Here is a 24,960-nt window from a genome sequence, read left to right as displayed (position 1 = left end):
AAGTAATTTTTTTTTAAAAAGTATACATAGACAGATAGATAAATAGACAGATAGAGAGAGACAGACAGACAGACAGATAGATAGATAGATAGATAGATAGATAGATAGATAGATAGATAGATAGATAGATAGATAGATAGATAGATAGATAGATAGAATTCATGTAAACTGTTCATGTCTGTCTCATGTCTACACACCTATCATCTTCCAACTGTCTCTCCTCAGCACCTGATCCTGCGTGAGGAGCGCAGCTGCATCCTGCGCATGTCTCTGCAGAAGCTGCGTTTCCTAGACGACCCCGAGGCTTACCTCCGACGGTCTGTGCTCATCAACAACCTGCTACGCAAGATCCACCTAGATGAAGCCCAGAGAGAGAGAGAGAAACAGAGGGATGACAAGGAAGAGGAGGAGGAGATGGAGAGGAGGCGGAAGAGACTGAAGGTAGTGCTCCAGGAGTTCCAGCAGTACAAGCTGCTGCCGTACTCATCCTCCCCAGCCACGTGCATCTGCGGCCTGGGCAGCTGCCACACCCTGCCTCCTGATCATGGAGCTTCAGTGCTACTCTATCATTTAGATGATAAAGGATAAGATGTCATCGCGCACATGCAGGGGATTTTTCCATCTGTCTATGACTGATTTCCAGGAGCCAGCATTAAGGGAGAAGGGGATTCGGGTTTATGTGCATTTGTGCTTGTGCTGGTGAGCGTGAGCTCTGCGGTTAGTGACATGATAGGTGTCTGTGCATATCAGGGTGCATTTTCCAACCAGAAAAAGACATCATCTTGTTATCACTGCCTCACTCTGTTGATATGAACTTTGACCACAGACATTTTGTTTTCATAAATTTGCTTGAGTGAGCTATAATCTTCTAGGGTTACTCTACCCTAAAATTAAAATTTTGTGATTAATCACTTACCCCCATGTCGTTCCAAACCCAGAAAAACTTTGTTCGTCTTCAGAACACAATTTAAGATATTTTGGATGAAAACCAGGAGACTTTCCCATTGACTGCATTGACTGTCCCATTGACTGCAAAGTAAATTGCACTGTCAAGGTCCAGAAAAGTATGAAAGACATCGTCAGAATAGTCCTTCTTCCATCAGTGATTTAATTTGAATTTTATGAAGCGATAAAATACTTTTTGTACACGAAGAAAACAAAAAAATGACTTTATTCAACAATTTGTCTCCTCTGTGTCTCTACGCATCACCGTAGAACCATTTTGGAGAATGACCGCTGAACGCAAACAGTATATTCTCTTCTGTGTCAGCCGCATTGCACGGTTGTGCTATTTTCTTTCAAATCAAAGCGTAGATACACTTAGAAAATGTATCCTTGTGTCGCGGCTGACACAGAACAGCATACGCTGCTTGCGTTCAGCTCATATTCTCAAAAATGGCACTACGCTGATGCGGAGAGACACAGAGGGGAAGAATTGTTGAATAAAGTCGTTATTTTTGTTTTCTTAGCGTACAAAAAGTATTCTCGTCACTTCATAATGCTAAGGTTAAACCCATGATGGCAGATGGACTATTCTGATGATGCTTTTCATACTTTCCTGGATCTTGACAGTGTAATTTACTTAGCAGTCAAGCCTCCCGGTTTTCATTCAAAATATCTTAAATTGTGTACCAAAGACAAACAATGCTTTTACGGGATTGGAACGACATGGGGGTAGGTGATTAATGACAAAAATTTTATTCTGGGGTGGAGAATCCTTTTAAGCACTGTTTTCAGGGATTAAAAAAAGGCAAACGAAAAGCCATGCACCTTGTGGTTGTTATATTATGTTGTAAGAAAAAAAGACAAAAATTTAAACTGTAAGTGTCAAATTCCTGGCTGCTCCTAAGGATGGAGTGAGTTTACTGAAGCTTTGTTGCTGTGAAATGGAAATTTGTGTGTAAGTGGCTACTGATGTCAAACTAGTTATGATTTAAAAAAAAAAAAAAAAAAAAATCCATACCTTTAACAAAAATAAAAAAATAAAAGAAAACAGGAAAATGTAGGAGCAAATAAGAAGTGAAAATTATTTTTTTCAAGGCCTTCTGGTTTTTGGTTTAAACAGGGTCTCACTCTCAGGAAAAAAAGTACAAAACTCACCATATCACACAGTACCCTTTCTAAATGTATTAATATGCACATTTAAGATACTAATGTGTACCATTTGGGGTAAATAATGTACAAAGATGTACCTTTTAGTTTTTGTGCCTAATTAGAGTACTACCCCAATGACAGTTTTTGTACCTTTTTTTCTGAGAGTGTAGTAACATGCAGCTTTCACAATGTAAAAAAACTACTGCATATTGCTACTTGTGTTTCACTGCATACAGCCTTTTGAGGCTTTTGGCAGAAACTGTTATGTTAAGGTGACTCTGCCATCTAGTGTTATGGCGATGAATTCTCAGCTACATAGACCTCTGGTTCATTCATTCAATCAACTGTACTACCTGCCATTTATAATGCTGTTTTACACTCATTTGTACCTTGTAACAAATTTCGGTTGTCTGTCCAGTTTGTCTGGCCAGTATACTGAGTTTCCAATGCCTCCTTTTACACACACACACACACACACAGATTTTCTACATTTCTGGCTCTATAATCTTTGGATCTGAAAACCCTAGCTATGTGGGCGTCAGAATATCTCATAACAATGGCCTTCAGTCAGTGCACAGACCCACGGTTTATGACTAACAGGGAAAACAAGGTATACATGCTCAATGTAGTGTAAAATCCGCCATTCACTCTTACACAGAAGCTCATATGATCCTGTTCTTGTCTCATATCACTGTGCATGTCTCTCATACATTGGTTACATAAAGTTTTCTAACAGGCAAAGCTGTGCAAAAAATATTTTGGTACGGTTAATAATGACTGGTACTCTTACTATTAATATTTTGTGTGTTTGTTTATGCACATTTGTATATGTATTGTAATTTTTCAATATCTGAATGTAATTTACTGAAATCTAAATTCAAAGTGTTATCTTTTGGACATTTCAAAGCATAGACATGGGTTTCCAGTTTATTTTGAAATGGAGCTATTTTTTTTTCAAAGAGAACACTATTCCTCAGAGAATTAAGTGCTATTTTGCCAAAAGATTTAAAAGTAGCATACGAGAATTGTCTATTTTCATGGCACTGCAGTCAAATAAAAATATAATATTGAATGTTTCATTAAGTCCTTTCTCTTTATCTGTGTTAATAAATATATGCACATAAAAAAGTATCAGTATTGGCCTTTTCCTGCAGCATATGCCGATTCTCGAGTGATGGCGTAATCGGTACGTGCACGTCTCCGCACTATTGATTGGCAAATATTGATAAACGTTTCATTGACAAAAGTGGTCTTACTCCAGGGGGCGCTTTGCGGCGCAAGAATCCGAATTTTCCATTGAGCTATATTTAAATCTCAAAACGTTTTTAAACTAAGGACTTTTCTCAAAAGGAAGGCTGCATACGTCATCAAGCCTGGTTTATTTCAGTTAGAGCCACTGATCTATAATATAGAACATAATATAGATCAGTGGTTAGAGCATTACATTTGCGAGTCATAACCATATTACAACAATTTACGCTTAACTAAGAATAATAGTCAAACTGTATGCAGCCTATAAATACGACCTCCGGAGATGCAGGCTTCCGTTTGAGAAACGGCCTAAAAGCGTTCTCGTGAACTTGAACGATTAATACTTGACGTACGGATATAAATCAGCCCACGCAATCTCTCTTAATCACAAACTTCTAGGGTTGGCCAATCAATCCACAGCGCTGTGAAAAGTAACAGCTACCACGTGACAATGCTGGCTCTATGCTGTTTCAGGGGTGGGTTGGGTAATATTTTATATGTAAATAAAGTCAGTCATTATATTTTATAACAGCTGGATTAATATCAAACAGCGAAGAGTTAAAATATTATTTTTATGTCGACCCATGGTAACTGACCAATCACAGACAATGTCCGGGCTGCTAAGCCCCGCCTATTTTGAATCCACAGCTCTTGCTTAATTTCATTCTACCCACTCGTGGTCGCGCGGATCTGTCAGTAACCGGATACGGCGTGGGGGTCGGTTTGTAAATCGTTGTAAGTAGTTTTTTTTTTTTTTAGGGTTTAGTTTCTCTTCATATGTCCAGCAATAACATAAGCAGTTGTTCTAAGTATAATTGTCTTGGTTATAATGGGCGTTCTGTTATTATAAGCACAGCAATGGAGGAAATGGTTTAAAAACCCACAGCACGGTTCACTCTCAGTAGCTCAAGCTTCTCCCGGTCTTACTGGGCGGATTCAACTTGCGCAGTTTGTCGCTGGACATGGCAGGCGGCTTGAAAGCGGGATTCGTTCGTCTCATGCAATATTTGCAGGACCCTCAGCACGTCGCGCGCTTCCAACGGCTTTGCGGGGTGCGCGGGACCGAGCCGCGTGACAGACTCCGTAACGGGGTGCCAAACGCTCGCCACGGGGATGTTCAGAACGGAGACGGGGACGCCACCCGCCGTAGAACAGCAGGAGCAGAGAGCGACAGGGAGAAACGCAATAACGGCGTGGCGAACGGGGCTGCGGGAGAAAACGTCAACGGGCAGGCGCGGGATAAAGACGGGGTCGAGGCTCAAGGATCCGCGGTAAAGCCGTTGCGCAGAAACTCTCTCACCGGAGACGTCGGGCAGGAGTTCATCATCGACAATAAGTTTCTTTATTACCTGTTCACGCTTGGTACCGAGCTTGGGAACGAGCTGTTCTACATCTCATTCTTCCCGTTCTTCATGTGGAACGTGGACGCGTATGTGAGCCGCCGGTTAGTCGTGGTCTGGGTGTGGGTCATGTATCTCGGCCAGTGCACGAAAGATGTGATCCGCTGGCCGAGACCTGCCTCGCCTCCAGTGGTCAAGGTGGAGATGTTCTACAACTCGGAGTACAGCATGCCCTCCACGCATGCCATGTCCGGTACCGCCATACCGTTGAGCCTATTCCTGCTGACCTACCGTCGATGGGAGGTAAGAACATCACAACATTCAATGCATGCATTTCTATATCTTTGAGGACATTTTCAGATGGATTGGTTAACTGGTATGCACAGGCCCAAATTTAGGTGGATTTTCAAGATCTTGTTCTGTAATATTTGTATCTGTTTAAATCCTTTACTGTGGGGGTGTTAAAATATCTCAAAACAATGCCCTATATTCTGTGCACTTTCTGAGATTTTCATCCTGAATTTTTAATCCTGCATAATCTTCTTTATCCCCATTTGAAGGCCACTTTTATCCCTGTGCTAAGATGTGTATTCACACTTGTGCATCAGTCAGCATAACCAGACTTAGCTGATAAACTAACCCTAAATCGGAGGCTGCAAAAGCATACCATGTAAATTCCCATCTCAGGGAACTGAATGAACAATGTGACACATAGAACAAGAAAATCTTGGGTGTACAAATAGGTGTCATAAATGTATCATTCTGTTATGTCTTGCTGCATCAAAGGTAAGAGGATTTATTGCCACTGGTAAGTTCAGTATTAAAGAGTAGTATGAATTCATATGCGGCTTATCATGACCTGATAACATCTAGATTACAAGGTAATATAATATGTGCTATTTGTTCCTCGTTGCCAATTACTTTGGAGTTCGAAATGTTTACTTTTACCCTCTCCTGATTTTACAGTGTCAAATCAGGAGGTTCGTGTCATTTAGGTCATATTGTGATATAACCACATGATCCTATTGTTAGTGCACTGGCCCTTTATTGAGATGGTTTTTGCGAAATGTGGCAAACCAATACAGAATGACCTTTAGAATACACACATAACATTGATTGGTTTGACCCTTGAAAATGCTCACACGTGTGTAACCTTTACGCTTTGATTATGTAACTCACGACAGATAGAACATGGCTACATTCTCATATAATAATCACAAACTGTATTTGGGAGGATTGAATTAGACTGCTAACAAGAACAAGATTTGGGAGTGAGAGTTATGATAAAATAAACGGATGCCTCATGGTGTTTATACAGTACAGATTCAGAATGTGTCCTAATCATTTTGTGAGCCATTTGTTTTAAAAGCACAGATTTCCTATAAATAAAAGATTTGTGTCATGACGTCTGCTCACGTCATACCAAGCCTATAAGTGACCCTGGACCACAAAACCAGTCATAAGGGTCAATTTTTCGAAATTATAAGCTGAATAAATAAGCTTTCCATGGATGTATGGTTTAAGATAGGACAATATTTGGCTGAGATACAGCTTCTCGAAAATTTGTAATCTGAGGGTGCAAAAAAATCTAAATATTGAGAAAACCGCCTTTAAAGTTATCCAGATGAAGTTCTTAGCAATGCATATTACTAATCAAAATAACAAAATATCTTCATAGAACATGATCTTTACCTAATATCCTAATGATTTTTGGCATAAAAGAAAAATCAAAAATTTTGACCCATATAGAGTTTTTTTTTTTTTTTTTTTTTGGCTATTGCTACAAATATACCCCAGCTACTTAAGAGTTTTGTGGTCCAGGGTCACATATGACGTTCTTTCGTGGAAAACTTGAAGAGAAATTTAGCAATGTTAATGCTGCTCTTTTCCATTCAATTAAAGCAGACGAACACTAGCTGTCAAGCTCCAAAATGGACCAAAAAAGCATAAGTACTCTGTCATATATTCCAACACATTCAATAGAGCCCCTTTCACACTGCAATTCCGGAAAATACACGGGTAATGTTTCCCGGCAATTGTTCCCTGGTCACTAGATTTTGCCCCTTTCACAGTCAGTGATTTCCCGGAATATGTGCGTGCATTCACACACAACCTGTAAAGGTCCCGTAATGACGCGTGACATCGGGATGTGACGTGTAATGCACAAGTTCGAAAACGCTAGGCACGTTAACTTTCCCTTAAGCTGGTGAACGATCTCAGCTTCAGTGTGGATAGTGAGGAACTACAAACCCGATTTCAAAAAAGGTGGGACACTGTACAAATTGTGAATAAAAACAGAATGCAATGATGTGGAAGTTTCAAATTTCAATATTTTATTCAGAATACAACATAGATGACATATCAAATTTTTTAAACTGAGAAAATGTATCATTTTATGGGAAAAATAAGTTGATTTTAAATTTCATGGCATCAACACATCTCAAAAAAGTTGGGACAAGGCCATGTTTACCACTGTGTGGCATCCCCTCTTCTTTTTATAACAGTCTGAGGACAAGTTTAGGAATAGGAATGTTGTTCCATTCTTGTCTAATACAGGCTTCTAGTTGCTCAACTGTCTTAGGTCTTCTTTGTCGCATCTTCCTCTTTATGATGCGCCAAATGTTTTCTATGGGTGAAAGATCTGGACTGCAAGCTGGCCATTTCAGTACCCTGATCCTTCTTCTACGCAGCCATGATGTTGTAATTGATGCAGTATGTGGTCTGGCATTGTCATGTTGGAAAATGCAAGGTCTTCCCTGAAAGAGATGACGTCTGGATGGGAGCATATGTTGTTCTAGAACTTGGATATACCTTTCAGCATTGATGGTGCCTTTCCAGATGTGTAAGCTGCCCATGCCACACGCACTCATGCAACCCCATACCATTAGATATGCAGGCTTCTGAACTGAGCACTTGGGTTGTCCTAAGGGCCCGAAGATCACGGGCATCCACTATGGTTTTGTGGCCTTGACCCTTACGCACAGAGATTGTTCCAGATTCTCTGAATCTTTGGATGATATTATGCACTGTAGATGATGATAACTTCATACTCTTTGCAATTTTTCTCTGAGAAACTCCTTTCTGATATTGCTCCACCATTTTTCGCCACAGCATTGAGGGAATTGGTGATCCTCTGCCCATCTTGACTTCTGAGAGACACTGCCACTCTGAGAGGCTCTTTTTATACCAATCATGTTGCCAATTGACCCAGTAAGTTGCAAATTGGTCCTCCAGCTGTTCCTTATGTACAGTGAACTTTTCCGGCCTCTTATTGCTACCTGTCCCAACTTTTTTGGAATGTGTAGCTCTCATGAAATCCAAAATGAGCCAATATATGGCATGACATTTCAAAATGTCTCACTTTCAACATTTGATATGTTTTATCTATATTCTATTGTGAATAAAATATAAGTTTATGAGATTTGTAAATTATTCCATTCCTTTTTTACTCACAATTTGTACAGTGTCCCAACTTTTTTTGGAATCGGGTTTGTACTTGATCTCTGCTTCATTACAGTTTGCACCTATTTTTTCATCGCGAATGTTGATCTGCCTTCAAAACAGCAGGTAAAAGAATCGCACGATAACGTGCGTCATCACTACAACACGGCATTGGTTCTGGCTTTTTTTCACACAGAACTCGTTCCGGGACTGAACCCGGCAATGTTACTAGGTCCCCAACCCGGGATCGATCCCGGAATCAATCCCGGGACGTGTTTGCGTTCACACAGAAGGTGATCCGGCAATATTATGGCAATTTTCCGGGTCGAACGTGCAGTGTGAAAGGGACTTAGCTTTATATAAGGAAAAGACTGAAATAAAGTCTTTAACATTTTTAAGTCACCATTCACTTTTATTGCAAGGAAAAGAGCAGCTGCTTGGACATACTGCTATCAATTACTTGAGCAAATCATGAATTTTCATTTCCAGTATTTGCTGTGGGTTTTAGAGACTAGTGGCTTTAAGCATTCAAGGGAGCGTTGTTTAGTTTAGTCTTATCTGGGAGTGCTGAGATTGATTTTAGCCCACTCAGTCATGTCATTGCTGTCAGTCATCAGCAGACCTTCTGCTGGTTCACTGATAAGCACGCTTTCTCACCCCCTCTTCTTATCGCTTTCACTTTAGCTATGCTTTATGTCTGTAGTTGGTTTCATCTTTCACTCTGCTTTATGCTTCTTCTTATTCTCCACTACTTTCATTTTAATTTTGACACTTTTTTTTTTTTTTTTTTTTTTTTTAAGTTTTCTGTCTTTTCAGGTGTTATTTTAAGATGGGAGACATATCCAATCTTTTATATCATTATCATATTCATAATTGTATCACGGATGATGTTGGGAATACATTGGTACCAGTGGCCTATGTTGGAAATTTATTTCAGGGTGCATGTTTCTTAATTTTTTTGTAATTCCCACCATTATAATAAGGCTGCTTTTTAGAAGATCTCAAATTTTTTTGTTACACAGAGTTCATACAGTACATTAAAGGGATAATCCAACTAAAAATGGAAATTATATCATTCTGTCTATCAATGAAAATTGACATGCTATTCCCATCACCCTCATGCTATTCCAATCCTGTATGCATTTCTACTTCTAAGCACAAAATATGATATTTTGAAGAAAAACCAAACATTTTTGGTTTCCATTGACCTATCCCTTTAATTTTGCATGTGTTACCTAAATTTAATTTTAATTAATTTTCAGTGTCTTTTGTACTTTTGAAATTATGATTGGTCTTTGGTATTAGCCAAAATTTTCACTGTAAATTATTACTAAATACACACACACACATACAGTGTATATATATAATATATTAGGGCTGTCAGTCGATTCATTTTTAATCTGATTAATCACACCCTGTAATCGCACACTTCATGAAATAAAGCATAGACCATTTATCTTGTTTCAAATGTTTTTGTCATCATTTGCTACATCCAGCAAAGTAAACCAAAAATTGAAGGCTGATTCTCAAAAATCTGTATTTTCTGCAAGCTTTTTTTAAGATAAATTTAGATGTTTTTCCAAAAAAGGACACCAAAGAACCAAATGATATAAGAAGCCCATATAAGCACATATAAAAGAAAAAAAAAAGTCATTTTATAGTATGTGTACAGTGCAACAGCAAAGAGCTTTTTTTTACATTTTAGAGAAGTCAAGTTGTGATACCGAACAGGACCACATGGAGATGCGAAAAAAAAAAAAACTAAATGAACCGCCTGCTGACTGCATATATCTACAACATTACACCAATCCTTTCTGTATAAATAAACACAGCAACATAAACATGACAAATCAAAACATTATCGTGAATGTGTGTGGAAACAACGTGGATGTATGAAAATGTGCCTGTGCATAAATACAATGTGCGATCAGTGCATCAAGAGCACTCATACACGCATTAACGGACTCAACTCGTGCACAACTCCTGTTTGCCACCCCAATCGTCTTTACTTTGATTGCAGTCTTCTTCCATCAAAACTTTACTAGCAAGAATGGTTATCCAGTCGAGAAAATGTAGTTTGCGTCTCATCTGCCATACAGCTGTGGGATGTGTTGACAATCCGTTCAGTCTGTACTTCACTCTTCAGAGACAATCACAGAATATGACAGAACTTGTGTTTTAAAGCAAAACACACCGGAATGAATAATTCACTGAAAACGCGACGGGAGTCTCTGTTCTCTCTGCAGTCTCTCTGTAATCAGCCTGGTTTCCTTTAAATTAGCGCTGTTTTGGACGGATTGTTTGAAGTCAAAAATCCAGTATCTCAAAATATTCGAGTATTTCCTAATATCAATCAAAAAAAGGAGTGCAAAACAGAAAAGTTCAAGTTCTTTAAAGTATGTTCATTTTTGCACTCAATACTTGGTTGGGGCTCCTTTAGCACAAACAGCATTAGTGAGTTGTGGCATGGAAGCGATCAGCCGGTGGCACTGCTGAGGCACTGCTGAAGCCCAGGTTTCTTTAATAGCAGCCTTCAGCTCGTCTGTATTGTTGGATTGACTTTCTCATCTTTCTCTTGAAAATATCCCATAGATTCCATATGAGTTTCAGGTCAGGCATGTTGGCTGGCCAATCAAGCACAGAAATATCATGGTCAGCAAACCACCTGGAAGTGGGTTTGGCACTGTGGGCAGGTGCTAAAGTCCTGCTGGAAAAGGAAATCAGCATCTCTTGCTTGTCAGCAGATGGAAGCATAAAGTGCTCCAAAATCTCCTGGTAGATGGCTGCATTGACTTTTGATAAAACACGATGGACTTACACTAGCAGACGTCACGGCACCCCAAATCATCACTGACTTAGGAAACTTCACACTGGAATTCAAGCAGCTTGGGTTCTGTGCCTCTTCAGTCTTCCTCCAGACTCCGATTTCCAAATAAAATGTTAATTTACTTTTATCTGAAAAGAGGACTTTGGACCACTAAGCAACAGTCCAGTTCTTTTTCTCCTTAGCCCAGGTAAGATGCTTCTGACGTTGTTTCTGTTTCAGAAGTGGCTTGGTAGCCCTTTTCCTGAAGACGTCTAAGCGTGGTGTCTCTTGATGCACTGACTTCAGCTTCAGTCCACTCCTTGTGAAGCTCTCCCAAGTTTTTGAATCTGCTTTGCTTGACAGCATTCTCAAGCTTCCAGTCATCCCTGTTGCTTGTGCACCTTTTCATAAAATATGCTTTGATACTTTCAGAAATGACCTTCTGTGACTTACCCTCTTTGTGGAGGGTCTCAATAATTGTCTTCTGGACCATTGCCAAATCAGCAGTCTTCCCCATTATTGTGGTTTCATAGAACAAGAGATACCTGGAATTTATACTGTAGGGTTGGTCATTTAATGAAACTCAAATGTAAATATTCTAATATTTTGAGATACTGGATTTTAGACTTTCATGAGCTGTAAGCTCTAATCATCAAAATTAAAACAAAAATTTTTTTTTAAATGTTTTACTTTACATGTAATGAATCTAGAATATATGAAAGTTTCACTTTTTGAAATGTTACCAAAAAAAATTTTTTTTGAGATGCACCTGTACAGTAGAATGTATAACTTGAATGCAACGTGAATGTAAGTCACTTTATATAAGAGCTTCTGCCAAATGTAAATGAGAGGCAAAAAACAACTGTTCAGTCAAGTTCGTGATATCTGTGATAAGTATTTCAAGAATATTTTAATTTTGGCCCTTCAGTATGGTTCAGTCAGTTTCTTGGATAACTGTGTGTTATTTTAATTTGTGTGAATACACTTCAGCAGGATAAGCAACACACAAACCACTCATGCATATTAAAATAAACTGTTTCAGTCTCTTGCTGGCTGACACGCCCTCATACTGTTGTCATGGAGATTACAGGCACATTATTAATGCAGTATACTTTTACACATACAGTCTTGGCAATCAAAGCTTTAGCCTTCTCTCTCACACTCACCAGCATACACAGCTGCAGAGAGCTCTCACACACACACATAGTCTATAATCAGAGGCAGATGTTTAGCATATGAGGTTAGCTAAGGCTCAGATGAAAGAGAGAGAAAGATCTCTGTGAGTTGGTTCAGCATGTGGTCCTGCATCTGTGTCATGTGGTCTCAGAGCATGAGGTGCGGTCTGGATAACCAAGCATGATCTAATTATCTATGTTTGAATCCTTGGTTTTTTTAATGGTTGTGTTTCTGATGTTCATCTGAATCACTTGGTACAGTGTTTACCCTGCAGTTACACTGTATGACCCCATAGAGGTGTGTGCTACAGTGGGTGCTTTTGTTCTGTTGTCAGGCATATGGATTCTCCACCATGGTTTTATAGTTAATTCGGGTTACTTTGAAATGTAAATTCAAAATTGAGATTTGATCTCATCTTCTATTTATTGTGTCTTCTGATCTTTTGCTAAATTGCATTGCAGTAGGCAGAAGCCATTTTATATGTTGATCCCAACACCGGGGATGTCTTCTGTCGAGGCAAAGCAGAAGTTAGAGGTTAAATGTTCTGAAAAATATTTTTTTCCAGTTTCACTGAACTAAAGGGAACAGCAAGGAGGGAAATGTCCTGTTCCCTTTTATTATACTGAACTGAATGGAAATCCCTGAGTTAAAGCAGCATTTTAATTGCTGTGTCATTTTCCTGGCAGCTGGTGTTTCAGTGTAAATCCACTGCTGTACATGTTTAAACATGGACGTTAGTGCATATAAATCTCTGCTGGAGTGTTTAAACTCTGTAGTAATCTGTTTGAGAAGGATGTGGGCCGCCAAAGACAGACAGGCGGCTTAATCTGAATGAACAATGACTATGAATCTGTTGCTTTTTAACATTCATGCAAGTTTTAGCAATTTGATACAAATGAATGTTTTTAAATAATCTGAGAACACATGTACTGGTGAAACTGAAACCGTGCATACTGCATAAACTTGCATACTTGCACTACCATTCAAAAGTATTATTTTTATTAATACTTCTATATATCAATGATGTATTTATTTTCTTTTTTGCATTCTAAACATCCTGCTATAAATAATTATGAAATGTAACTTATATCTGATGAAATACTGAGTGTTTATAATTAAATGTTATGTTTGTTAACCAGCATAGTTGGTTAAAAGTATGGCATCTCTTTTTAAAGTTTCCTTCTGGCTTTGGTTCACTCTTTTTATCTGCCTGACCATCTTTTGCTTTGTGGGACAGTAATTGTAGTTCAGTGGTTGTTTTATGGTGTGCTGAGGTTTTGACTTCAGTGTTTGTTGGTTGAGCGGCCGTTGTACCACAGGAGGGGTCCATCTGTGGACACATGCATTATGCAAGTGGCAATGATGAGAATGGTATTGCTCATAGAGACTACCATGGACACTTGAGACATATGGACACACACCCAGAAAAGATACCCTTTTGCTTCATGAAACAGGTTAGCATTAGCTGTGGTTACACTGTGCCCAGAGCCAAACATGAACACACTGGGTGTGTGTGTGTGTGTCTGCACACGTCTGCATGTGTGCTTGGTTGTTTTTTAGAACACTGTCTGTGTGTAAGCTGTTATATTGTGTTACGGAGTACTTTCTTCACATCTGGTTTACTCTATAGTACTTCAACTCATGGAAATGACAGCGAGTGAGACAGATGCTGTATTCTCTGGCTCCTTATGAGAGATGACAGTGTATGTTTTTTCACACAGGCTGTTCCTCCTCTGCCATCTGTTGGTGTCGTGTGTGTGTTTGCAGAAAGATAAAAGCAAAGCAGTTCTATATAATCCTTTGCTGGTAATTCATGTACATTGATGGACTAGCTTGTTCAAGCAGTTTCAAAATTCACTTTAAGTTACAAGTGTGCATTTTGTGTTGTTGATAAAATGTGAATAACGTTAACCATTGAATTCATTTTACACATAAATCAGAAAGCACTATTATGAAAGCACACAAGTAGGCATGGGGCTTATTACCGGTTTCAAGGTATACCGCGTTTTTAAAATTTCATAGTTTCAAAACCACTAATATTTTCCATTATACCATTCCTGCGGTATGCACTGTTTTCCATGTCTTCTCAATGACTGAAAGAGTAGGAATCCCTCAGGCTGTGTGCAGTGAAGAGAGTAACACTGACCCCTCTTCCTCCTGTTGGTGTGAGCAAGCGGTCAGACACGTGTTTAGGATGGCCAAACTTAAGGTCTGGGTACACTTCACATTTAGCGTTCCTTTCCGTCTTGCGCACAGACGCGTCCGCACAGCTTTCAAAAGTATACTCAACTGCACATGAGCGCGGATGGATGAGCTCGACACATGCACAGTACCATGGGGTGCGCGGCTGTCTGCGAGCCCTCTTGATGATGAAAATAACATAATGCCGACGGTGCGCGGATGGCCGAAGTAACCGGACGTTTTTTGCCTTATTGCAACTCTTTGTTCTGGACTTGCACAAACTGCCTTGAAAGGCAATAATTTTCCAAAATGTCATTTATGTGAAAATATGGAGTCTGTTAACGCCTGTTAACACAGGCCAGAGACCCTGAAGACGGATGCACAGAGAAAAATACTGTAGCAGGTAGATCACTCACTGTTCATGATGCACAAACTATTGGAAGAAAATCCTCAATATTGATTTGGGGGTTTATATGAATGTGTTTCTGAGGGGAGCTGACGGTCTTCTAAAAAGTTAACGTAATATTTTCTAGGGCTGGACCAGAATATTCGATAATTCAAATATTCGTTCAATGGGTTGGCATTCGATTTTCAATTTTGAGATTCGAATATTTTTTTTTTTTCGAACACCTGGCATCCCCCACAAAACGGTTCCCATTTGCCGTTGAATGTGAATAGACCATTAGTGAACGTCATGATTCAGTTCATCTGGAAGAGAAGACAAAAATGCCAAAGACCTCAGCTGTGTGCGAGCACTTTAAATTGAGTGAGGACAAGACAAAGGCAGTGTGCCAAATATGCGATTTGAAACTGGCCTACACCACCAGCATGTCAAGTTTGTAAAAGCACCCGAGTTCTGTAAGTAGTACTCCTATAGTATATTGGTGGCGTAAAAAAAATGAACTGCTTTTATCTGGCATGTTAATCAGTAATATTTTACACATGATAAAAACTTGCATTTATTTTGCTTGGAAAATACTTGCGAATATGACAGTCATTAAAAAAAAAAAAAACGTACAGTAGCCCAGCCTAACACTAAAATGTCTATATTAAAAGTATTGCTCTTAACAGACCTGTGTGTCCTGTATCACTAGCGCAGTGCAGAGTCCGTTCTCTGAGCATATAAACCCTACTCGCGTAAGGTGCGCTGCTTCTGGTTCTTGCTGTTCTATAATTTATTAAAAGTTTATTCATTCTAAACTTGTTGCGTGTCCATTTTGAACCAAAACGTGACGCTGTACTCCCTTGGGTCCGCAGCAACACACCCGCCATGCGTGAAGTCGATTGGATGAACGGTTCTCAACATAATACAAATGCAAACAGACAGACAGACAGACACACAGAGATTCCTCCCTTTATTACACCTACACTGGACATGACAGTTGTAGTGTTGTGCTGCGCCGCAACAGCTAAAGTCGTATACACCATAGACTGTATAATAGGTCTACACTGGACACGACAAAGCGACCGTTGAAAATAATTCGAAATTTGTGTCAGTACATCATAAACAGAACGCAGCAGCAGTTTACTGTTGGAATTTGTCAGCCGCGCCGCATCCAGTGTAGACAGGTTCTATTGTATTTTGCCACGCACGTCCAGTGTAGACACAGTGTTAGAGAAAAGAATATGTTCAACCCCCTCCCTCCGAAATTTCGAATATTCTGTGTTGATTACTACTGAAGCTTCGAAGCTCAAAAAATGGTATTCGGACCAGCCCTAATATTTCCTTTTCATCTAGTCTCTGTATAGTTCATATTAAAGCAGTGTTTCAGTGCAGCAGGTTTGTTTATAGCGGTAACCAAGGAAACGCTGTATCTGGTCTTCCAGAGGCGCCTCCTGCTGTCAGAGAGTGAATCTGCATCTCATTCAGAGCTTCTGCTGTTTGTTTCGTTCAGGCATGTAGTATAATTACACAAAGCTTGTCAGAACATTCTGTTTTTGCTTCAAATTGGGTTATTATTAAATCAAATTATGTGTATGATTATTATTATATAACTAAATGATATGAAATGATATGAATGATATGTATATGGATTATATAACTAAAATTAAATAACTGTAATTACAGATTAAATTATGATGTCAGTATTTCTTTTTTTTCTTTTTAGGAAACAAATCAAAGAAAAAATAAGCTAATTCTACAGTTTCTAATGTTCTGTATGTTGCTCAAAAACAAAATATATTGTGTGCAGTAGGGGAAAAATTTTTTTTTACCCAGTCATTTAAAAATAACACACTTCAAAGCTGTAACAACAATACTGTGATATTTTTGCTCAAGGTTATCATACCGTCAAAATCTCATACTGGCCCATGCCTACACACAAGTAATGGTTAACATTTATGCCACTACTGATGAGTTTCATAGTGAAATTTTGCAGAAGTTGTCTATCTCATCACCTGAAGCATATCCTAATCTCTGTGTGTGTGTGTGTGTGTGTGTGTGTGTGTGTGTGTGTGTGTGTGTGTGTGTTTTCACAGTATCCTCTGCTGCTGGGTCTCTCTCTAGCCATCAGCTGGTGTGTCCTGGTGTGTTTGAGCCGCATATACATGGGCATGCACTCCATACTGGTAAGACAAAACAACTGAAACATAAAACTTTATATTTTTATTTATTAATAAACGATGGAAGGATGTCATTTTTAGAGATACAAGATGAGTTTGAACTATATCAATATTTTATACTGTTATATATAAAGGGGTGGTTGATTATGATTTCACTTTTTTAACTTTAGTTAGTCTGTAATGTTGCTGTTTGATCATAAACAACATCTGCAAAGTTACAACACTCAAAGTTCAATGCAAAGTTGGATATTTTCTTTTAAAGAAATCACTGTTTAAGGACTACAAAAAAGGCTGGTAGGGACTACAGCAAGCCTCTTCCCGGGTTTGTGACATCACTATCCCCGATGTTTACATGCAACTACCTGTAATGGTAAGGGGTGTGACGTTTCTGGACAACGTGCACTACATGGTTAGTAAATCAGGGGGTCGCGAGGACTGGAATTGAGAACCGCTGAATGAGCCGTTTTAGGTAGGAGTGGTTGACTCTTAACTTTTATAAAGATTATCTCTTTGTAGGGCTACACAATTAATCGAACTTCTAATCGCAATAACAATTATGGATGCCACAATTACGTAATTATTCAAAGCGGCAATTAATCATTCAAAGTCCACTTATGTTTTTCTGCGTGCATAAGATGCATTTTTTTCTTTCTACATGTTATCTTAAGGGTTTTTCCCATTATTTTAATTTTAGTATAACATTATAATACCATTCATATTTTTACTTTTTTATCATTTGAAGAAGAAACCAATCCGATGTATAGTTGACATTTGAGGCTTAATACTATAGAAAAGCACTAAAAGATTTTCAGTTAGAGTGTTTTCAGCTTGTTTATTTTCATATAAAAATACAGCATGCAGTTGCATCAAACAATGGTATAAACATCATTCAATGTAAATTGTGATAATCGTAATTAATAATCGCAATTACATTTTCAAGGGAATTATCGACAGTTATGATTTTTGTCGTAATTGTGCAGCCCTATCTCTTTGAATTTGAGACTTTGGTCTTCAATTTTACAGATGATCTTTATTCACCAAGAGCTTGTAACACACCAAAGAGAACGAATAAATTGAAATGGCATCATATGACCCCTTGAATTCTACCTAAGTGTTTGTTCACCACAGTATATTTTAGTCATCCCATTAAAAATAACATTCAAATCGGATCATTTTGGAGCATTAAAGTGCTGGAAAAAGTTGGATGAAATGCTTGAAAGTTATTTAAATTATTATTTGATCTCACGGCTATCTTTGTTCATTCTGCGGCAAATTCAAATGATTTTCACTGAATCTCGCAGCGCTGTGCTGTTTGGTTCCGAGGTAATGCTGTCCTGAGCTCGCTCCAGTTTGTTTGCATTGCAGTCCGAGCTGATAAATGGTCTGCGCTGAGCAGCTTAAACAAGTAGCGGGATTTTGTCAAACTTTTGTTTCGTTTGATGTTTTTCATATGCAACAGAAATGGCAGCACACACGGTGGTCGCGCCAGTGCGACTGCTCACAAAATTTAGTCACACCGGCAGAAAAAAAATGCGAGCATATGGTCGTAGTCTGGAGCCCTGCATATGGCTTGAATAATAAGCATGTTTGTGTGACCTGAGGCTAGTCAAATAGACTGTGAGCTGCCTGGTTTAACTACATCCATCTGTTTGGGTCTCATGTTGCCTGATGATGCCCTAAAATCCCCATTCATTATAAGCATGTATCATGCACGTGTACAGACATGGTAAATCCCATCAGTGATGTCTTGTTACAGTAACAAATGATGTAATTTTGCAGAATGATTTCATCTGTTGGCATGGTGTCTGTCTGTCTGGATGACATGATTTTTCCGCAGTCCTGAAAAGTTGGTGTTTCATATGAGTGTTCTGCTTCATGTCTGCTTTAAGCAGTAATGTCACCCTCAGGGTGACCTCATCCTTCTGGTCGCCCTGTTGGGGTGATGAGTGGCCGTTGCCCTAGAGATTGTTCCCTTGGCAACCATGGGATTGTCTTAACACTCTCATATTCACAAGACAGGAAGGGATTGTGAAACAGTCAGTCAAATAGTCAGATGACACAAACTTTGGGAAATGTTATGGCCAAATCATAGCTAATATGTTTTAATATGCTAATACTGTATTTTTTTTTTTTTTTTTTTTGGTATAAATTGACCAAATCAACAACCACATTAACAATAATCATACTAATCTTTCAGTCAAGCTTTTATCTCTAGCTTTGATTAATTTCTCCCTTTTTGAGTTAAATTTTTTTGTGGTTTACTGAGACGGTTTGATCTGATAGTCACTCTTTGACAGCTGAAGAATCACTAGTACAGGCTGAAGAGAGATAGGATATCTCACACTCATTCGGTCAAAACAAGTACACGCACAACATGCAAAAGCAGTGAACTCACAGCAGATGTGGGAAATGAGCCCATAATGGTTAATGACTGATAGATAAGAGAGAGAGAGGTGAGGCATGTCTCCTGAAGAAAATGTTTCTGTCCTTTTGAACATAATTGGAAAACATCCAGACAAATGTACTTGGGGTCCACAATGAAAACCGCTTCGTAAAGGGACTGATTGGTTTCTGTTTTTGCATCTACAAATGCTGAAAGGCCAAATTTGAGGTTAGGGTTTAAAAGTAGCCTTAGGGTTAAGTGTGTGTGTCTGTGTGTGTGTGACTGAAGGCGAGTGTAAATGAACATTTGCTAGTTAATCTGTGCCTGTAATCAGTGAAGAGTTTCCATGATGTGTAAAGTGCTGAGTGTGAAAATTGTTTTGAATTAACCAGCTCATTTCCTTCTCCCACACACAGTCAGCCAGACTAAAGCACTACATATTATTGTCTAATAGGTTTCACATGGATGTGTGTTTTGTGGTCTCTGTGGAATCTTTCACCCAGTGCTGAAGTATTCTGAAATCTGACATCTCCCACAAGTCTTGATATTTGTTGAACACACATAAACTGTGTATAAGACAAGAATGTAGTGAACTGACCTTCTGCTAAGCAAAGCTGACGAATCTTACCTCTCACCCTGTGCAAAGTTAAACCTTTTTCTAATGTTAGTCTTTGGATCTTTGCAAATTTATGAGAATGATTAAAAATATGATAAGAGAGGGTACAAGGGATCACTTTTACATTTTCCAAATCTTGTGACCTGTATAATTAATCTATTTCTTTAAAGATGAGTGGCAGATAAGATGCTTTGCATTGTTAAAATTTATTGCAGACCACATAATAATAATATTAAATCAATTACCACTTTATGAGCACATAGTACTGAATAATATAACACAGTTCACCTAAGTCCTTAGTTTATATGGGATATTCTGTAAAGATTATCTTGTGGTAGTAACTGCAACCAAAGGCTGGAGACTAGTAAAGGTAGAAATACGAGACAGCAGCTGTTGGTTTAAATTAAGAGAACTCTTTAATTTAACCATTTAGTCCACAGGTTTGCTTGTAGGAGTTATTAACCTGTTTCAGTCTTAGTATAAAGGCCTGTTGAGTATTTGGTGGGGAAATTGTGTGATAAACATTTTAATTTGAATAAACGGTTGTTATTGCATTTGTTTAGACCAACATGAATATTCGCATGCCATCAGTGTCACTGAATACATATATATTTTTTTATCTTACTGGCAGACCAATAAGATTTGTGCTTTTAGTCACATGCCCAGAACCGCTACTGTTACTTCGTCTTTTCTAAAAGTGCCACCTACTTTCAGAGAGCGAGTTAACATTTACCTTCAGCATGTCTGCAGGTTTTTTTTGCACATTGGCATGAACAGACAAATCACATGTGAAAATCAGACCAAATTTTGGTTCCAAACATTCGTGTCAGTGTGAATAGGTAACCTTGTTTTCAGAATGATATTTGTTTATCATTAGGTCAAACTTCCTCTACAGATTTACATGTCAAATAAGGTGATATTCAAATATGTACATTCTCTGTGTTAGCCTCTTTCATATGTAAACCACCTTTTGTTTTTTATTGACGTCTTTGGGTCTCACATGCATTTTATTTTTATTCCTGTGGTTTGCCATTGATATTTGTGTTTTGTATGCTTTTCAGGACATTATTGCTGGTTTTCTGTACAGTTTGCTGATCCTGGTGGTCTTCAGTCCTGCTCTGGACATCATCGACACCTTTAACCGCACACATCCCTACGCGCCGCTCATCATCATCTCACTTCACGTAGGACTAGGCCTCTTCTCCTTCACCTTGGACACCTGGAGCACCTCACGTGGCGACACCGCCCAAATCCTGGGCTCTGGCGCGGGGATCGCCTTGGCATCCCACATCAACTACCACCTGGGCCTTTTGCCAGACCCACCTGCATCCATGTTTCCTCTTCAACCCCCATCTTTCACCCTCAGCCTGATCGGACTCTGTCTACTCCGCTTTCTCCTAGGTGTCATCATTCTCCTGGCTACCAGAGCCATAATGAAGGCTCTCACCATCCCGCTCATCTGCTGGCTCTTTGGCATTCCCAGCAGCGATGTCCGGAAGGCCAGGCAGCACATGGAGGTGGAGCTGCCATATCGTTATATCGTCTATGGAGCTGTGGGGTTAAATGCGCATTTTCTTGTGCCTTTCCTGTTTGCATGTGTGGGTCTGTTGTGATTAGGTGGAAGAAATGCCTATTCTTTTAGCCAATAAGAGCCCAGTTGGACTGCAGAGGCCACTCTCTTCGAATCAGTGATTGGATAGAACTAACGGCGATCATGTAACACTGTGCTGTACCTTCCAGATGCTCCTTGAATGCATTTTCCATCATTTATACTGTAGTTTTATCAGATTTTCTATTCAAAACACCTATTTGGTGTTAATACAGAGATTATTGCCCATTTCTATGCAGTTTGCATGCATGTATAGTACAGTAGCATATCTATCAGATTCTATTCTTATCCAAAATCCTATTGTAAACTTTATACCCTACAGAGCTTATGTTTTTTGCAAGCAATACAGCATTTTTGCTAATTCTCAAATTTTATGGGATTTATGACTAATCTTTTGGCTAGTTTTGTTCATGCCACAGTAGGTGAACTTAAACTCTTGCATCAAGAGTTGATTGAAATCTCTCTTGCGAAGATGTGACACATGCATATTAGCGTGCAAAATCAATGCGATGAATTGTCTGGAACTGATGCCAGCAATATATATTTCTTTTGTTTGCGAGATTTAAATCTGAAATCTGACATGTTAATAGAAATGGTCAGTGTTGGGAGCAGCGCTGATGTTTGTGGTAATTTTTGTTGCAGTTAATTGAGATGTTTAGTTTTTGATCTAAAGAAGGTTGGACTATTCTCCAAAGACTTTTGTAATGATGGAAGCCTTAAACGGATAGTTCATACAAAATGACAGTTCTGTCATTTTACTCACTCTCAATATTTGACCTGTGGAGCAGAAGAAAATATTTCGAGAAATGTCTTTTTGTGGATATAATAGAAGTCAGTGGGCTTATAAAAGATGATAGAATTTTCTCCCCCCCCACTGTTCGTTGAACTGACCACTCAAGTAGTTTCTCTAGGCATTAAAATGCCTTGCGGATGCACTTGTGATTTAATTTTGTTTAATACTGGATCAGTTTAACTTTTTTTGTTCTTATATTAAATACATATCGGGAAGTCTGGCTCGTAATCAGAATTTTATTAGACTTCAATCTCAGTCTGCTGTTATTTCCTGTAAGTTGCTGCTTAAAATATGGTACTATATTTGTGTGTAAATATGTGAGGCATTATCGATCGCAAAGAAAAGCAGCACTAGACTAATAAATGTTTTCTCTGCTAGCATTTAGCGGTGTGCTTTCAGTCAGGTTGAAACACAAGGTTTGCCACTAAGCCTATGAATAATTCTGCCTTCTGATAATCAAGGCTGTGTTTGATGTATAGTTAAGATGAATTTGTGGTACTGATTTAAATGCACTGTTCCCAGATTGCACTGCTCTGCTGCCTGCTGTTGTGCGTGTCGCTGCGATGGCCTTATAATAGGTCAGGCTTGCATGACACTGCTGTGTGCGTGCGTTTATACTCTTCCTGTGGCCTTGTGTGTCTTTGTGCACATGTAAGTTCCTATTTTTGCTGAAAGAGAGGATGGTTTCCTAACTCCTCACTTCTGTAAACAGGATTTTTATTTTTATTGTTTTGGATTCTCCGAATGATGAGAAAACCAGCTATTCTTCTCCGCGCAGAGCAATGCTGACCTCTGACCCTTCATCTAGAACAATGCAGATCTATGTAATTTTAAGGTCAGAGGTTATATGGAAGAGACAAAGGTCGGAGGTTGTATTTAGGACAGAATATAAGAAGGAGATTGTCCTTGATGAGCATTGCTTTCTGGACAATTGTGCTTGTTCCTTACTGCGCGATTCCATAATAATTGTGATTTTGGATGGCAGTAGATAGATTGTAGCATTTGTTTTCACTCAGGCCTGTGTTCTAGTAATCCGTCATGTTTTTATGACCAAATAGGAGTTCTTTCAGTAGCCCCACACTGAATCTGTAGGATTTTCAAAAGATTGGATTGCATATCATTCAAAAAACTCAAGACATGCTGTAGCCCTTTCTTGTTTATTTAATATTTTTATAATATTTTTTAATAACTATTTAACTACAAAAAAAAAAAAAAAACATAGTAGTCCCAGGTCAATTTACCTCATTTTCCCATATTTAAATGAAAACAGTTCCCCTGTAATCAGCACCGAATGATTTTGGTATAACAGCTTATTCTGAATAAACAGATTCAATTTAGATACCACACAGTGCCTTTTATCTAAATCTCTTCTATGTTTGATAAGCACAGACAATTATTTCCATCGGTTTCTTTTACATTCTTCTTTCTTTCATCTAAGTAGAGCATTTGACAACCTTTAAACTAAAGTGGAACAGATCAGAATGGCTGATTGCTGCTCAGTCCATCCTGGTTCATCCTGTCTTGTTTTTTAAAACTACAACCACTAAAATAATCCAATTAATTAAAAATATGGAAATTTTGCCTTGGCAACTAACTGAAATTAAAAACGCTTTACTTGGAGTATTAAATTACTAAAACTGACATTAAAACCATATCTAAAAAAATGAAAAAAGCACATAAAATTAAATTGTAAACTGAAAATATAAAAATAAAAGCTAACTCCAAATAGTTGTAAATACAGTCATAATAAATATAATACTAAAATAAGATTGTGTTTGTCTGCGATCAGCTCCACGTCTTGTTTACTGTTTTTCAAACAAGAAAAAAGATTGCATGTTAAATATGTCAGTTTGCTGTCATAACCATTTCATAATTATATTACAGAACTGTAACATTTGTCTCATTTGAACAGACACCCTCCTATTGCTTCGGATGTTAATCAGTAGGATTTTTAAAATGTCTGGTTGTTTGTTTGCTACTTATTGTGTTTTTCAATTGTCATTTTTCACCAAATGTGTCCCAGAAGCTTTGGATACTGTATGTGTGTTTGTGTAGAATTTTATTTTGGAGCTCTGATTCTCCTGTTTGAATATTAATCTTGGTCTTTTTGATTTCATTTTTAATGATCTGTAAATAAGGATGACTTTGCCATCTCTTAATATTGTGGGAGGCATTCTGAAAGTGTTAAGAGCATGATGTAGATCCATTGTAAAACCTGCAACTATTAAAAATATCCAATTTTAAAAATGTAACAAACTGAACATTTAGACAAAACAAAAGTCTCCTGACCATCCAGCACTTGACACCGGAAGAATCGCACTCCCACAGGGCTAAAAACATTATGCACAACTGACCAAGAATTCAGTGTTATAAGGAGACCTGTGCCCTTAAGTTAATAAAATGGCTTGTTATAGAAGCTTTACATTTTTTTTTTCATAGAAATTGTTATCTGATGATCTTTATTGTTTCTTACATCAAGTTTGAATATTATGCTCAATAAAAATCAAAAATGCTATTACTTTTATTACATTAAATAAAGAAATGGTATCTTATTAACAGAATCGTATGGCTGGGTTTGATAAGCACACATTTGCCTCAGTCATTGTTCCACAGGACGCTTAAGTGTCAACATCCATACATTATTACATACTAAAAAAAAAAAAGAAGAAAAGAAAAAGTTAAATACATTCTTCACGTTCCAAAGCATC

The 24,960-nt window shown here is 38.3% G+C and overlaps 1 protein-coding gene across 1 annotated transcript; it reads left to right on the top strand.

Annotated features, from left to right (window-relative positions):
* Window positions 1–4,005: 4,005 nt before the first annotated feature.
* On the top strand, window positions 4,006–24,808 carry sgpp1b (sphingosine-1-phosphate phosphatase 1b). Its single transcript, XM_042737373.1, has 3 exons — window positions 4,006–4,988; window positions 16,768–16,857; window positions 20,912–24,808. Exons 1-3 carry the CDS (start codon window positions 4,308–4,310, stop codon window positions 21,461–21,463), a joined length of 1,323 nt encoding a protein of 440 aa, XP_042593307.1. The 5' UTR covers window positions 4,006–4,307; the 3' UTR covers window positions 21,464–24,808.
* The last annotated feature ends 152 nt before the right edge of the window (window positions 24,809–24,960 follow it).

This window comes from Cyprinus carpio, chromosome B13 (genome assembly GCF_018340385.1).
Source record: "Cyprinus carpio isolate SPL01 chromosome B13, ASM1834038v1, whole genome shotgun sequence".
NCBI lineage: Eukaryota > Metazoa > Chordata > Actinopteri > Cypriniformes > Cyprinidae > Cyprinus > Cyprinus carpio.
Note: the sequence above shows the minus strand (reverse complement) of the source record. Positions and strands in the feature narration are given on the sequence as shown.